The sequence below is a fragment of the Symphodus melops genome (assembly GCF_947650265.1).
Source record: "Symphodus melops genome assembly, chromosome: 6".
Classification (NCBI taxonomy): domain Eukaryota; kingdom Metazoa; phylum Chordata; class Actinopteri; order Labriformes; family Labridae; genus Symphodus; species Symphodus melops.
In genome coordinates this window covers 10,995,240-11,012,417 of record NC_136696.1, presented here as the reverse complement: position 1 = coordinate 11,012,417, position 17,178 = coordinate 10,995,240, and the positions used below count along the sequence as shown (strand labels likewise).

The window sequence follows — 17,178 nt, the reverse complement described above, 5'->3', positions numbered from 1 at the left end:
TGATTCTTACCTGTACCGGCATGGCCCACAGGTTAGGACAGAGGAAGAAGAACCACATGAGCTGGTTGGTATCTATGGCAACCAGGTTGCAAATCTGAGCAACGGTCAACTCGCCCATGGACATGTTTGAGGTGCACAAGCGCATGATTTTGTTGTATATTTTTGTCTAAAGAGAGAAACAAACATATAAACAGCTATACATCTAGAACTCTGTTTTCGTGCAGTCACATGAGTCGTGGTCATACCTGTATGGCCCCACGCAGGTTGATGCCTGTTTCGATCGCCACATAGTAAGAGGCCTGCAGGAAGGTCCTCTGCAGGAGCAGGGCGATGAAGAGAAGCACAGCTAGCACATACGCATTCTCCAGAAACTCTTTGGAGGAAATGAAATAGATCCCAAGTAACTTCATCTGGAAACACAGACAGGTTGGGGGAGGGGAGAATCAATTGGTTTATAATTGTTAGTCAGGCAGACCACAGCGGAGTCAATCACACAGGCTGAACTCTGCAGAATTTTTCTTGCCTTGGTGAGTTTCTTTCAATGATTAAATTCAGCAAAAATGGTTCCTGTTCAAAGCTTCAAAAGCATCTCCATCTAAAATGTTCAATTTCACAGCAGGCTTCAATACAGCGTGAAACTGCAGATATGGAGTGTGAGCTGTAATCCAAGGAGGTATTTGGTTCAGCGATAGGAGTGTGATATAGGGCCTCCCTCAGAGTTTAATTAATTCTGCAGGTTGAGATCAATCACTCAGGGAATTACAAATTATTGATTACAAACGTGCCTTGACTCCATATGCAGTCATCCTTCATTTTTCTGTGTCTGTCTAATCACAAACAACGAAAAAAACTCAGAAACATCATCTTGCTATCTTTGTACAAACTGGTTTATTTTTAGGTTCCTCTCCAATTTGAGTTGCTCCCATGTAAAATTAATGTGAGTGCTTGACAACTCTTTTACTAATGCAAAATAAATTTGTGAGATGAGGCTGGCTCATTTGGACGGGACTTTCAAACAAATAATTGAAGAGCTAAACTTATAGAGGGATCATTTCTCTGTGTCTGCTTTGGCAGTCTGTCCTGTGTGGAATCTGAGGAACCGAGTCACCTCTGGCAACAATAAGTCTCATAAATATTTGACGAAGATTAAATTAGTGCGCCATCATGGAGGGTGCACCTGGGAGAAACAAAATTAACAAAATGTATATTTTTTTAAAACTAGACATACAGTATTAATATGTTGGGACATGACAAAATATTTTGTTGAAACAAAAATTCTGAGATGTTGTATTATATCCTCCTTATGTGTGAGCGGTAGAATCGTTGACGTCTCACCGGCGGCTGAATTGTGCGGTTGTCCTTGCTGATGTGGTGGACGATGCCAGAGATGCACAGAGGACCTGCGAAGCCCAGCAGGTCGGCCATGAAGCGAAACGTGATACTGAGGATGAGTGGTTTGCCAAACGCTTTCCTCAACGCCTGCCAGATCAGCTTTGGGCTCTGGGGTAAAGTGCCCTGAGGCCTCTAAGATAAAACACAGAGAAGGTATAAATGTTCAAATAAATGAGTGTGATGACTTCATACATTCAGCAGCTTTTTGGTAACTAAATTACACTTGGTAGGATTCAGATGATTAAACTCTATCACTAATGTTAATTAGTTCCCTCTGTTAAGAATATAAATTCTTTCATTTGTTTAATCACAATAACTGTTGAAAATGAGACACCAGGCATTTTATTGTGCGGAACAAGCAGCACAAAAAAAATAAAATAAAATGAAACAATGGCTCACATTACAGCCATCCAGCAGAGCGAGAGGAAGTAATTGCTTGAAGTTAAAAGATGAATTTTCGCAATTTACTCAAGAGTCAGTTTAACGCTGCAGTAGAAAAACCCTTTAGAATGAGGTCAGCTTCACAGTCTCCATCCTGTTGCTGCTGCTGCTGCTGCTGTGTGCTGATTAAATGATTAAATGGCAGTTTCACATTGGAGCTCGGTCAGTTATGTTAGTCTATTATGTCCAACATAGCAGGAAAAGCAACACAGTGATGCAGAGGGCGAACATTAAATAGCAGGATGTATGATTACTTGAGCTGACAAAAAAAAAACCCCGAAAGATCACTTGAAGCATTTAACACATTAGCTAAGCAGACATGAAGCCTGCAGTTGTCTGTTTAAAGTTATTTATCATGTCAGTAATTTATTAAGGTCACACTGACACAACAGCTCTGTTCAGTGAATCAGTTAGCTGAGGAAAACATCAAGGTTTCTCAGAGTGCAGCCAAACCTATTCAGAACATTTCCACTGACTGTGTATGACGTGTGTGTGTGTGTGTGTGTGTGTGTGTGTGTGTGTGTGTGTGTGTGATGTGTGCGTGTGTGTGTTTTGAGTATGTGTGCATGACTGACTCACTTTTCAGACTTGTCAGAAGGGACGTGACCATTATCATGTGTCTCAGTCTTTCCATTTGAGATCAAACTGAACCTCAGCTTTCGTACAAGACGAGTCATTGAGGACGTCATACACAAATCCAAACACAAACAAATACACCCACACACACATCCTTGTTGTCTACCTTGGGTTCAAATGAGAAGGAAGGAGGAGTGAAACTAGCTTCCCATGAAGTACAGTGCCTTCACCCCCGCAGGGGTCGGGATGTCGCCTCGTTCACAGTAAAATGGAATGACCCGGCGCCTTCAGGCTCTGCTCTAAATGCCCCTCCCCCCCCCAACCCCACCTCCCGTCCCTCCACTGGGATCTCTCAATCGCTCTCATCCCTCGTTCCTGACGGAAGGAAGTGGGCTTTTATGTTCACACCGGACACGGCAGTGACGAATCTGTGTGACCCTCTAAACTCTGGAAAACTATGACCCTGCAGCAGGGGCCCTTCATCCACGACCCCTGGCACGTGCTTCGCAAATGAGACAGACAGAAAGAGAGGAAAAAAGACAGATAGAAACAGGATGGAAGAATAAAGTTTAACTAGGACATAGCCTCAGTTTTATCCGCAGTGATAGGACTGCAAGACAAGTGCCTCAGGGAAACACAGTGATCCCTGAACAGGGAGGAAAAAGTCAGAAAAGACAGATGCTGTTTCATAAGGCTGTTTGATTCTCCTGTCTTTTTTAGCACACGCTTATCTTATTAGAAATATTCAAAAACTTCATTGTTAACTGGCATACATTTTGCACAAGAAAGGAAATTGATAACTGATCTTTAATTTTCAAAACAGCAGCTAAAACATACGTACCTAAACATGCCAGTAGTGTCAATAGGAAAATTAAACCCAAAGACGTAAGGTTTCACTCCATTTTCCTTTGTTGCTTCGAAAGTGGAAAAAAGTGAAGAACTAAAATTCAGCTAAAGAATTTCTAATGAAGTTCATTGACTCTGCAACATATTGATTGAAAAAGTATCCAAGCATGATGCATAAAAGAAGGACAGGGATACCTGTCAGAACACCAGTGTATCAAGATTCAAAGTTTTGGTTCACTAAAAATGTAAAAAGAGCACATGGAAGGAAGCAACATTGTTTTACCAAGATCATGCAGATTCCAAGTAAGGTATGGATTACATACTAAACAAGAATTATGCTAACGACAGGCTCCTCAAACTCAAACCTAAAGGGATTCCTTTACATTTTTGATAGCTAACTTTTCTTGTATGTTTTAAACTGAACAAGAACAGAAGTGACTAAACTTAAGTATGTGCACATGTGACATCTCTTTGTTTACACTGTTGACCTTTATCCAGATGAACTTTTAACAGCTGTTTAAAAAAAAGAAAAGAAAAGTAAAACAAATCTGAGATTCCCAGATTATTTCATGCACATGTCAGGCTGACCCACAGACAAAACTTTAAAATGTCAAACAAAAAATTATGAAAAGGGTAAAGTCACAAAAGTAATCAAAATGTCAAGTGGGGCCACGAGGAACCAAACAAGCTGCTCTCTAAGCTTTTGCAAAAATGATTAAAACCCTCTTTCTGTGAGGAAAGAATTTTGTTGATCCTTTCGGGATAATCATCACATTTGAAAAGAAATGGTGGTTTTAGTTCTAGTTCAAGGACTGTTGGCATGCAGAATGCTATTTTGTTATTTGTGTGAAAAATGTGTGAGCATTCATAGGAGAAATAGCCCAACAATATTACTCATTTTATACAGATTTTGCAGATCACCTACGGTGCTTTTACATTTACTAATTGCAACAGAGTCTGACACATCCACAACTTATGAAGCAATGATGCAAGACAAGGAAAGATTTTACTGACAAGACCTTAAAACTAAATATAGATCTCTCATATTAAAAAAAACATTTGGAGAAACTGTTGTTTCAGCTGCGTTATTTTTTTTGCAAAAGCCTATCATAGTTTCTCTTTATTATCAAAACCCTCCACTCTTTATCATGTGTCGAGTAAATCAAGGTTTGATGTGCTCTGTGTATTTTATTGCCTTTTTCACTACGATCTCAGCTACAATAATTCAACATAAGACAACAGTCCTTTATGGTTCACAAACATTACACAGAGATTAAAGATGTTAGTTTGCACAAACCCTCTGGTCTTCGAAGGCCCTGCGTAACTTGATGTAGTTGGTGAGGGCTCTCATGGCAATGGGCAGTTTGCCGATGACCTTGAGGTCAATGGGTCTTCTGTGAGCGGTGGTGATGAAGGTGTTCATCCACCAGTACGTGGCTTTGGACAACAAGTTGACGAATGGCTGCAGAAATCGAACACCAAGGTCTTGGAGGTCCTCTGGGGGCTTGACCTCCATTGGTTCATCGAAACACATGTAGCGCTAAGAGATGCAGAAGGCCAGAAAGATGGGTGTGATTACATTTTTAACCCCATGTGATCTTAAAACAAATGGTGAAAAATAACATGCAAACATTGTTTAGAGGCAGCAACATAAATCAACTATTCTCTTATTTGTTACAGGCTTTCAAGTATCACAAAGGAGATTTAACGCAGTGCAGAAGTAAACAGAGACAAACACACTTTAAAATGTACAGTGGAAAAAAAGACACTATTCATTTATCTGCTTTTGATTTCCATGGCGATCAGCCAAATGATAAAAAAACCCAATATAAATGTTGCTTTGCTGTCAAATGCTTTTTAAAAGATAGTGTAAAACACATTTTGGTCCCGGTTAAGAAGAGAGGAAAGGTCATTTGTCTTTTTACAATCATCTTTTTTTCCTGACTCTAGCCCTATAAGTATGTGTTCCAGTTTCCAAGAAGAAATGGTAATACTTTCATTTCATGTAACTTCTCTACTTTCATTGTGCCACTGAATCCACAGAACTCACACAGGAAACTGTAGGACATGTGTTGATGGTGGACTGAATTAATATTTCTGAATTATTCCCAGGACATCAGAAATGATCAGAAAGACTTTTATGAATCTCCAGACACACCAACAGGATCAAACAGGACCTCAACATCAAATAAAGGGAGGCTGTAAAAATGTGTTTACTTATTTTCTCTGCTGGAAGTCTTGCTCTGATCTCTAACGCATGCCCAATGGACACTAGACAGTTTTTTTTCAATATCTTTGGGCTATATTGTCGGTGGCACAAATATTTGTAAGATGTATTATGAGTCATAATAATTCTCGGTTGCACGAGTATGTGTGTGTGTGTGTGTGTGTGTGTGTGTGTGTGTGTGTGTTTAAATGTGTTTATGTGTGTATGGCTGAAATGATCAAGCATAAAGCAGTGCTTGGAAACAAAGAAAGTGAAGTTAAATGTGTCAGCACTTGTATCAAATTGTGAAGTAAGTGAGCTGTTGTGAATCCTGAGTTAAACACACTCGGTGGACGTGTGTTGTGAAATCACAAATGTATGCCCATATTTCAAATGCATCCTCTTATTATCAGGAACATCCTGCCTCTCAGACTGTAGATATTAGACTCGGTCATAGATGGTCTAAGGCAAAGTTGGTTTCCTGCATCCTCAAGAACAAAGGAACGAATCAGTGTGCATGACCTCACCTCATCATTTTGAAGCAAACATATCCCTTCACACTGCACTACTGTGTCGTCCCTGTCATGTTTGGGGTTTCCACATGCGGTTTTTGTTGTTTGTTTCCCTGTCTGTCAGTTCCCTCGTGTCTCCCTTCCCTCACTAATCATTTCATTAGGTTCAGCTGCGGTCACAGGTGTTTCCACTCATCATCATCTGGCTATTTAAGCTGGCTCCTTCCAGGAAGCCAGCGCCAGATTATTGTTTCACCTCCATGGGGTTGTACCTCAGTGTCAGCTCTCGCTCTTGTAATCTTGGATACTTGTGTTTATTTGCGCTTGTTAACCTCTCGTGTTTTCTCCCTCTCTGTAGTTCCCGTTCCCGGCCTTCCTACGACTCCGTCTTCCCCGTGTCGTCTCGTGTGTCCGATCTGGCTCCTCGTCACGCGTGTTTGGGTTTAGGGTTTTTAGGGTTCACTAGAGTCACATTGATTATCGTGTTGCACATTCATTTCACCCCGAGTCACGTTACTAATAAATTGTTATTTGTAAACGTCAAACTGTCTCTGAGTCGTGCGCTTGATTCTAAAGATTTTCTGGAACACAACAGCCCCCACAACCGCTATCCATATAAATGCACATCCTGCTCCGACCCCCACCTCAGTGGCAAGGAAGTGTGGACGATATGAATATAATGATTGATTGACTGATTGACCCATGGAAGCAAGTGCTAAAAATGACAAGTGATGAGTTTGACAAGTGTTTTTTTAGTAATGAGTATAGTTTATAGCATTGAATTATTTGTTAATTAAAAGCAAAAGCTACAGCTTTCTCTGTGCAGTATTTTTATGAACTACCAAAGGTGGTTTTAACTTCCATCACTCTCCTTACTGTGTAAAGCAGGCGAAAAAACTAAATGAAGCATAATAGCTTTATCTAATATAATCACTGCACCTCAAGCAGCTTCACTGATCACTGAGCAGAAGAGCTAACTTAAGCAAAACAAAGGAAACACATCAGATGGCTATACACAGCTGCCCCATGTAACAACACACACACACACACACACACACACACACACACACGTGAACACACACTTACCCTGCCCAGGATGACATTGATCTCCACAGCGAGCAGGAGTCCGTACAGCAGCATGAGCAGCCCGGTGATGCAGTAGCGTAGCTGTCTGGGGCCGATGCCATGCTCGGTGTACTTGGCAAACTTAATGGTTTTCATGATGAAGGCAAGCACCCAGTAGATCAGCAGGGCTGAAGAGGTCAGACAACAATGAATGAATAAAGGGAATGACTGGAGAAGACTACAACTGGATTGTATTAAAGATGTAGTTAAAGTTTGACTGTTTTCACCAATATTAACAAAAAAATTTGCAACAGGATTTGTATAAGATCAAGACGTAAGTTGTCACAGTCAGAATCAAATAGGGCTTTAGTTTCTCATTCTAGGCTTCATCTAAATGTTAGTTCTCTGGCTACTTTTTAGAGGTATGTTTGTTTTATGATGACACATGTTTTTCCTCTTCTTTTTGATTGTCTTTCCATTATCACCCCAAGAGAAACACCTGATCAATGGGTCTCTGCCAGCAATGTTATTATCTCTAATCCACAGCAATTAGGAAGATTGTCTTTATGTTGTCAATAGCTGTTCCTTCAAGTCATGCCGTGTCAGTTCAACATATTGGTAAATGATTATGGTTAAAGATTATTTGTGACACCTTTGTGTTGATTCCCCCGAGCCAGGGTCGGACAAGGACAAGAGGGGAAAAAAATATCGGCTCAGACTCTGCAGCATACTGACACAGTGTTTACATGTTTATTTTGAAGAGCCTGAACACTTTGACAGTAGTGCAGCATGCAGGTCAATGTCAGATTCTCAAGATAGATGATTAATTTCTGTTCATTCAACCATGAAGAAAGCAACGCCCCACCTCTTCCCTCAAGAGAGTCACTGTGATATGAAGACCTAAAAGCTGAAAACAGCTCAATGATGGTATGAGCATTGGTGCTCAACACAGAGAAGTTATTTATGCATGGGGAAAAGGAAAACCATGAACTGTCAGGGAAGCAACAGGGTGGTCAATAAAGGAGCGAACATGAGAGTTCAATAGAAACAAACAATGGACTACATAAATTGATGTGAAACTAAGTTAATTTGTGCATTTCGTGGTCAATGTGTGAGATATGAATATATATAAAGCACAATCATATAATGTTGCCTACAAATAAAGGACACGTTCTATTGTTGAATATTATTTAACAATATAAGCTCATACAATATGGTTGCTATGGGGATATTATATTTCAGCGTGTCAGTTCTCGCAGGTCATAAAGAGTTAAAGAACTTAACTTATTCAAAACACATTCAACTGTGTATATCTTTCCCCTGGAACTCATTCTCCTTGTGAAAATGGATCATTTATACCTACTTAGGGCAGCACAACTGCACATAATGATATTACCTTCTGAATTGTTTTGCAGTCTTACCTCAGGATAATGAACCCTGTTAAAGTATTTTATGATTCATAAATCATCAAACAAAAACAAAAAAAACATTGACCAGGTTTCTCATGCAAAGTTGAATTAACCCATAGTTTATAATGTTCCCACAAGACCAGTGTTACCCCAAGGTTTACAGTCCCCCTCTAATATAATGGTTGGAGATACACTAAAGACTACATCTATTTTGGATGTTAGAAAAACTTAGGTCTACCTGTGAAAACCTTAAAGAACATTTCAGAGAGGCTGCAAAGACAACAATGGTAAAAAGCACAAGCGGGTATGATACTAAAAAGGTATTAATTGTGTCCAGTAAACTGTTCCTCTGTACAGGAAGATTAACAGTTTTGAATGATTAATGGACAAAGCTCACTTTATAATACTGTACCTATTAGCAGTTTGGGGAAGTTTGAGGTCTCGATGTTGTGATAGTAGATAATAGAGGTGATGCCAGCCATGAAGGCCAGACCTGCAGGCATGTATAGGTGCAGATGGAGGGATTTGCTGAACCTGCAATAAAACATCAAGTAGAGGAGAAAAGGGGATTTAAGTATGCATTCATATCATGGCATAAACACTGAGGCAGAGTAAAAAAAATGTGTCCTTTTTTATCTTCATTAACCACAACAAGACTTCCTCAAGTTGAAGCACATGTGACACAGTACATGTGTAGAAGGGATACATTTGTTTAAACACATTACCACCCATGTTTGGCATGTACCTCATAAAGCCCCAGTTTAAACCACATTCAAACTCATTTAAACACAAGAGGCATAAATAATCAGAGCCAGCTCTTCAGCACAGCTCTGAAATCAGGGTGAACATACCAGTGATGAGACAAGCTGTTGTGATGGAGAGCTCATTTATTCACTTCAGTAACAATCACTTAAGCCTCCATGCTGCAGAAGTGGTTGTTTACCAGTAACCTCCAATAACCTCCATCCTTTCAAAGGTATTGACGACTAAATTCTGTTAATTTAGGCAAATCAATTCATGTATGCAGTTTATTTTGTATTGTGCTGTTTGAACTGTTTACCTGCCTCACTGAAATGCCTTTGTAGGTTTTCTAATCTTAACCCTCTTTTTCCTGCAATATTTGCTTGCCTTTATTTTGTTATTTAGCTTACTAGCTACTATTGTTGCCATATTTTTTTTTACATTGCTGCTGGTATCTCATAGCAACATCACATCATTTTATTGTGCGTCGTCCATGACAAATGGCAGCAGTTTTTTTTACCCTGTTTCTTGAGTAAACAACAGGATTTATGGCAGTATCTCTCTAAGCTTATTTCTGTCTCAGCCTATATCTGTGATTGACAACATGTTACCAACCTCAGTATCATACATTAATGATAAGGCAGATGGACTGCTAATTGGACTGCGATTGAGGGTAATTGGCGAGAGCAAACGGCTTTTTGTTTTGGTGTGAAAAGCTCCTTAAAAAAACACTCCATTGGCTTGGCTAGGCAACTTGCTTCAGAGCAAATACATTTTTTGAAGGGTTCTCTATCACAAAAGAGCCAAATGCTTATTTGATAAAGGATATGGTGAGAAAATCACTGAAAATTACAAAGACATTTAACATAAGGATGACTTAACACATTTAGCATGCTATTATATATATTTATTAACCAGCTGTATAGAATAATGTTTGTCTTTGAGCCTTCTTATAAAACGTGTAGGGAAAGTTCCTCACTCTCTACAGCCCACCTCAGCAGCAGCACAGTCGTTATGAAGGCATTTCCATAAAGAGTTATTATTACACAGAGATAAAGTCTTGATTACAGTTAACTGTATCCACCTGTGATCTCAGGTGTAAAATACTTTTTGATTGGTTACTAGAATGACACAGCAGTGCCCTGATGAATTATAGACACTTAAAGGGAAGAGGACAGTATTGAATATTAAAATGAAACAAGTCTTTGTTCCTAATCAAATGATTGCTTAAACATCATGCCAAGGATGTCAGTCATTGATGTCATAAAAAAACACATCTTACACCTGACAGATGGTGTGTCTGGTAAATTGGATGACTTATTGTGTCCAACATACCCATCAGAGACGATGCCTTCAGCAATCTCACAGACAAGGATGAAGAGTAGCACGAAGGTGAGGAGCCAGCGCAGGTTGTGACCGGGAAAGTGAAGCCAGGTGCTGTGGTGGATGTGGACCTTTGAACTCTGGCTCCCCCAACCTTACACAGAAGACATTCTTTTTTAAAGCAACAGACCTTTTACATTTTAACTATACAGTGAAATAAATAAAATACCAAGCAAAGGGACTTGGTAGAGCTATAAATGTGATAAATTGTGATTTTTTAACCAAGCAGTCATTGCAAAGCACTCTACTCCCATTGCATCTTTCAGCATCACAATGGTAATGACAAATTGTTCACATTCTCACACATGCTGATTGACTTACAGCAGATAAACACATGTGATGGGTCAGCTTGTAACTCACCACAGTCTGTTATCTATTTTAAATTCAGGTGTTATTGTCCCTTTTATTAAATTCACAATGCTTTGTGAGAGAAGGTGTTCACAGGGACCTGATGGCTGCTTGTCTACATTTAATCTAAATTCACACAGTAGTGTAAAACTAACCAGGCTAATCCATTAAACTGTAGATTATTTCATTAATGTGAACCACTGCTGTCATGAACACTTCCCTAATGTTGAGATTATGCTAATGAGTCCTCTGCTGCTGACTCTTCAGCTGTTGGGTAGTTTATCTGGCTGGGAAGTGTTGGCAGTCACAGACACTGTCGCAAACACACACACGAATCAAAGCCATACACACAAAAAAATCACACCATCTACTCATGTTCACTGTGCAACACACTCAAATCCACAAATGTTTTTATGATGCAGCAAATGCCATCTGAGATGGTTTCCAAATGTTGTCTTGTCTCAGTTTTGAAGCAAATTATTAGATTTTTTTTTCTTCTTTGCCTTTTGACATTAAAGTAATCATCTTTCAGTTTCTTACTACAGATTCAGACTTTATATGATAAACTGAAATGGACATTTGTGTCACATTGCACTAGTTAACATAATTATTGACCTACATTGATATCACCTAACTATTCATCAATAATAAAAATGATCATTATTTGTAATGAGGTGGAATAATGTGAAGCAAACTACGGTTTTAGTGTGTATCCACAGGATCCTCTCACACTGAGAAGCTTTATTTGATGAGCCAGCACATGAGCAACACATTAAACAGCTGCAGGGCAGAATGGAGAGCAGAACGTAGTACAGTAACATGACTCCTAAAAGGTTTTGTCAGGTGACTCAAGGTTGACAGAAAGTCTTTCACACCCTGAAGTATTTCTTTGGCGACAGAGTTGTTAGTGAAGGCAGCACAGCCTGTCATGTTCACAAAGAGTATTCAGTCTTTGGTTAACCAACCTTTTCTATCTTATGATATCGTCCAGAAAGTGTCCAAAGTTTTGCAGGAAATATGTGATCAGTAATCAAAGAAATTCAAACTTAAATAAAGATCACACCACAGGAGAACTTTAACAGTTCCCATCCAGTCAAATTTAGCCTGAGGGGAATTTATGTATGTGCAAAATTTATAGGAAATGCATCCAATAGACTGACCAAAAGACTGACGACAACAGACTGACATTGCCATCCACTGACCTATTTTGCTTGTAAGATCTAATATAGTTAATTAGTAGAACACAAACATAAAAAGTAAAGTTATGAAACATGCAATCATGAATGAAAGCATGGAGATGAATTAGAGAGGTAACACATTATAGAACAAAACCATGAAAATATGAACTGCTTTAAAACTGGATGCAAACACGTTGTGCACAGACACTGACAGGGGCAGGGCAGATGATGTGACCATGTGTGACTGTTTGAGCAGTGTGTTCAGCAACACATATCTAGTCTGTTACACAATGATGGGGACACTAATAGACTGGAAGCTGTCCAGGAAGATAGCCAAGAAGGTGTAACCTAATGCCAACACATTTCCTTTCATCAGGAAAGTCTTGCATAAATTCTTGTAGCTCATAAAAGTCTCATATCAGGAGTTTTTTTTTTTTTTTTTAATTCACAGTTGGTTAGGGGACAGTCAACACCTACACACTGGGTGTTTTTAGTCTGGGAATAAAATGCAGACTCCGACTAGAATAGTAGAGTATAATACAGTAAATAATGTATGAACACTATATTGAACATGTATACTAAACAATAATTCTGTGCTAGAAAATACAGGAAGCAGAAAAAATTGTGAAGGGCAGATAGAGTACATGCAGAAGCCCATTATTATTACTTATATCTTCATGCGTTTGTGCTGACACATCATTTGTGTGTTGTGGTTCATGCGGGGGTGCTGTGCAGAGAGGCTGGGGACGTCACCTCCCAGTGACACTCACCAATGAAGAGGATCGGAAACGTGATGAAGAGGAGGAAAACATGTGGCACCACATTGAGAGCGTCCAAGAAACAGCCGTTGTTCAGGACCCCGCCGTCCACGTTGTAAGCTGACGAGTTATTCTCGTTCCCACAGAATGCCAAGGACATGGTGGAGCCTGGACTCTGCAGAGAACCGGCCAGAGGAAGATGGTAAACAGGGACAGACAAAGAGATTTGTAATACAGACTCTCAGAGCATTTTGTCTTTGTAAGGGGAGAGCTGTAGGCGACTTCAGTAGATCCTTGTGTTTCCTTAAGTGACCTCTTTCCTGGCTCCCTTCTCTGGCTCCCAAATATCTGATCCAGTGAAGAAGAGGATACAAAAGGAGAGAGGGAAGGAGGAGGAAGAAGGGGAGTCAGTCACACTCCTTTTCACTCCAGCAGTCTAAGCAGCTCCCTCGGCCATGCTGGTAAGAAACATCTGCATCCTGTCCGCCCGCAGTCCTCAGACATCCTCTAAAACTGAAGCTTCACCCTCGCATCGCGCTTCACAGCTCCACTGGAATGCATTCAGATGCGCAACCGTCCCTCACACCCAGATACACACACACAGATTCACACACAAACATGCACATACAGAGAGCGCAGCGGTGGCATTCTGCAGTGCACCTGCTATTCCTGTCTCTTTATGAACGGGAGCTTAAAGACGACCTTGGGAGCGGAGAGCAGAATATGTTGGGGTAGCTCGAAGGACTGATCCACTGAAGGCAGGAGGGTGAGAGCACGAGGGACAATGAGTGATGAAGATGAGAGAGAGAAGAGAAAGAAGAGAGAAGGTGGAGCACAGCTGCTGATGGAGCTGTAAAAAAACGTTACACAGAGGTACGTGTGAAGCATGAGCAAGCACTCTAATCTTTATCCTAACAATATTTACAGGAGTTACGTAACTCTTCCCCTTAGTCATTTATTACTTAACTTCATCTTAAATCTGCAGTAAAACATGGAGCGAGGCAGCACACATGGAAAACAGTGACATAAATTATTGATGCATTCCCCAGATAGATGCATTGTGCATCTGGTCCTGTAGGGAGCAGGGAGAGATCCTGCTGCAACCAATGGCAGCTCACATGTTCAGAGGGATCAGCAAAAAGCCACATGGGAGCAGATTGTAATAATCCAACAGACTCATGGACTTTTAGTAGTACAAATGAATTATGGTTATTGTAATCCTTGGCCCATAGTGACCTTCACGTTATCAGTGATGAGTTAAGCTTAAATGTGATCAGCAGTTAACATTAGTGTTTACACACACACACATTAGTGTTTACACACACACACACGCACACACACACACACACACACACACACACACACACACACACGTGTTGTCTGTTGTTTTTACAGCTCAAATATGTATTTTTATCAGTGATGAGTTAAGCTTAAATGTGATCAGCAGTTAACATTAGTGTTTACACACACACACACACACACACACACACACACACACACACACACACACACACATGTTGTCTGTTGTTTTTACAGCTCAAATATGTATTTTTAGGTGCATTCAACTTTTGCAAAAAAAAACAAAGGAAATACCATAATTGCATGATTTCTTCCTGTGGTTAAATTCACAAATGTGAGACCCAGACAAATATCAACTTGTATCAATGAAACATTCATCAAAACATTTGGTTTACATCGGAGCAAATTCCAACAAACATCATTTGTGAGCACTTCCCACAATCCACCAATGGTCAAGCAGTATTCAACTGTGGTAAAGAATTTGCTTTCAACAGGCAGAAACCTTGAACAGAACCACTCATAGCCTGACAGCCACTTTTCATGACTCGATGAAAAAACACTTATTCCCTTGATGGACTCCATTCAAAAGTGTTACAAATGACTAATCCAACTGCTGTGTGACTTCAAGTTTAGGGAATTCTTAAAAGTCATGTTAGAAAAAAAGACAACTCATGGCATTTAAAATGACACTTTTGATTGGGTTGATACTGAGCTAATCTTGATGGAGTGTGAAACAACAGAGCCACTTCTTGAAGAGAGAGCAATCGTGCAGACTGAGCAGATATAAGTGGCTGTTTACTACTGTGCAAGCATTTACTACTTGAGTCTAAATTTATCAGAATATTCTCTAAAGGTCAAAAGGCTTTTTTGAGGCAATGAAATGCATAGAACAGAGACAGCAGGCATAGCTGAAAGTGAAGAGATTCCAGTTGGTCTTTCATGTCAGCACACATGATGAAGAGTTCACAGCAACTTTCATGTCATCTGACTTCCTGTCTCCCATTTGTTTTCTCCCATTCTCCCATTTCTGCTTACTTGGAAAACCACACTCACAACAGATTATTTTGGCAAAACATGGTGCTTTAAGTAAATTAAGCCAAGGTGTCTTTTGCTCCCACACAAACCACATCCTATAGTGGTATTAAACAGCTGTTTTGTCAGCTGGGTTTCCCCGGAGCCTAAATAATAATGTATCTCACGTTGCCAGCATCATGACTTAACTAACGATTTCTTCCTGCATTGTGTCTGTATTTCTGTCATCTATTCCACCGGGAGAAATGGCTGGTTTACAGTGCTGTGGTGGCCTACATCAGAGATTAGCCCTGTCCATCACTGGATTGCCTGGGGAGAGTTAAACAGCAGTGTAGTGCAGAATGAAAGAGGCTGAGTGGAGGAGCAGCAGCCACTCAGAGAGACCTTTAGAAAAAGCATGCAACAGTAACTTGTTTTGGTTTGGGTTAAAATAGCTTGGCGCACCATAGCACTAACACAATTCTAAATAGAGACTTCTCTGCAACTTGTATTGTGATTATTGGATGAGTAGGAGTAAAGTGTCGGGTAGGAGTTGGATGTTGAATCATGTATTGACTCTCTCTCTCTTTCACCTATTCACAGAAGGAGGAGGGGTTGCTTTATGAGATGCTTCCAATCTGAATGGCTGTGACCGTTTGTTATCATCATGTAACAGCGCCTCCAATATTTCACACCCCCATAATTCGGTTCTGGAAATTAACCCTGCATGATTCCCAGTGATATATGGTCCCATTACAGCCCACACTGTGATCCATTGACTTACTCTGACCTAGAATGACTCACAACGTCATGAATTGTGTTTTAACTGCAGATAAAATTGTGTAAATGACATGTAAATATGTAATTGGGTACTAAATTGTGATTGTATTGATTTGCTGTGCATGTTCGTTAAATGCTCACAGAGTCGTGCAGCATATATTCCAAACTCGAGTATCGATCTGTGTGATTCACCAGGTGACACAGGAATATAGCACTTACCGGTTTATATCGTGAGATCATCGTGCTTCCGTGGTGTTTCCCTGACTCCTTAAAAACACTCTTCAGAGATTTCACATCCGAAGAAAAATAAAAAAGAGGTTAAGTCTCCAAAATGATAGTCTATGTGTTCAGGGCGCTGTACACATCTGGCTGTCCCACTCGTGTTTGACCATCCGGAGCGCACGCGGCGATTTGAGGGTGGAGAAAAGGAACTGTCCACGGTCCTGAACCCGGGGACCGAGGGGGAGGGGATGGAGGGGGAGGAGGAGAGGAGCAGCTCTTCCAACTAAGGCCACCTGTGGTCTTTGCCTTGAACCGTCGGTCGGTAGGTTAGTGAGGAATGGGGCGCTCCTTCAAACAAAACACAGTAGTCGATACGTGATGAAAGTAGCAGCAGTCACGTATACCATCATGAAGCAGAGTGGATTACTGTACACAGAGGTTATATAACCGAGAAGTGCACAGCCAACAGCACATGCAACATTACATGACGAGACGCCTAGCCTCTCGAATCATTTTCTTCCCTGTAATATGACCTAAACTTACCAGCATAAACTCGCCTAAAAAACACAAACATTCCTTTAAATCAGAACGATAAACACATTTGGGACTCTCTTATACACTGAGGTTTATTCTACAAGGAGCGCTGTTGCCCCCTGTGGTAGGTTGTGGTGCAGAAACTCCAGTGAGCCTGCAGACAAAGAACGTGCGAAAATCCCAAGCAAGGAGGTAAATAATGAGAGCCACTATTTAAATATAAGCTTTATATGAATGAGCAGAAAATGTATTATCAACTTTAAAATAACCTAACATTGTAATGTGAATGGACATAATGTCATGATGGCTTATATATTGGTTTAACCTCCCTATTGATCAAGTAAACAAGGAGATATACATGTATGAAAAAGGAAAAAAAATCCTAAACCTAATGAATTTTACAGTGTGTTTTTTTGCAACAACTTCCTGAAATGTAATGTTGAGGAGGAAATCATAGCAGAGGAAGCAGGAAATCTT

The 17,178-nt window shown here is 40.2% G+C and overlaps 1 protein-coding gene across 4 annotated transcripts in view; it reads right to left on the bottom strand.

The window, feature by feature from the left end:
* The window catches only part of abcc8 (ATP-binding cassette, sub-family C (CFTR/MRP), member 8), a 49,913-nt gene extending 32,803 nt beyond the window's left edge, over nt 1-17,110 (bottom strand). For 3 of the 4 annotated variants that reach the window (XM_079346585.1, XM_079346582.1, XM_079346584.1), the window contains exons 1-9: nt 16,165-17,110; nt 12,868-13,030; nt 10,524-10,665; nt 8,860-8,981; nt 7,060-7,226; nt 4,553-4,795; nt 1,336-1,524; nt 246-410; nt 11-166 (exon numbers count right to left, since the gene is read on the bottom strand). In XM_079346585.1, the coding sequence (XP_079202711.1) occupies nt 11-166; nt 246-410; nt 1,336-1,524; nt 4,553-4,795; nt 7,060-7,226; nt 8,860-8,981; nt 10,524-10,665; nt 12,868-13,030; nt 16,165-16,185 (1,368 nt within the window). In that variant the 5' untranslated portion in view covers nt 16,186-17,110. Of the gene's footprint in view, nt 1-10; nt 167-245; nt 411-1,335; nt 1,525-4,552; nt 4,796-7,059; nt 7,227-8,859; nt 8,982-10,523; nt 10,666-12,867; nt 13,031-13,515; nt 14,155-16,164 lie in introns of those variants that run through there. The other variant, XM_079346583.1, reaches the window with a different exon arrangement.
* Between the last annotated feature and the right edge of the window lie 68 nt (nt 17,111-17,178).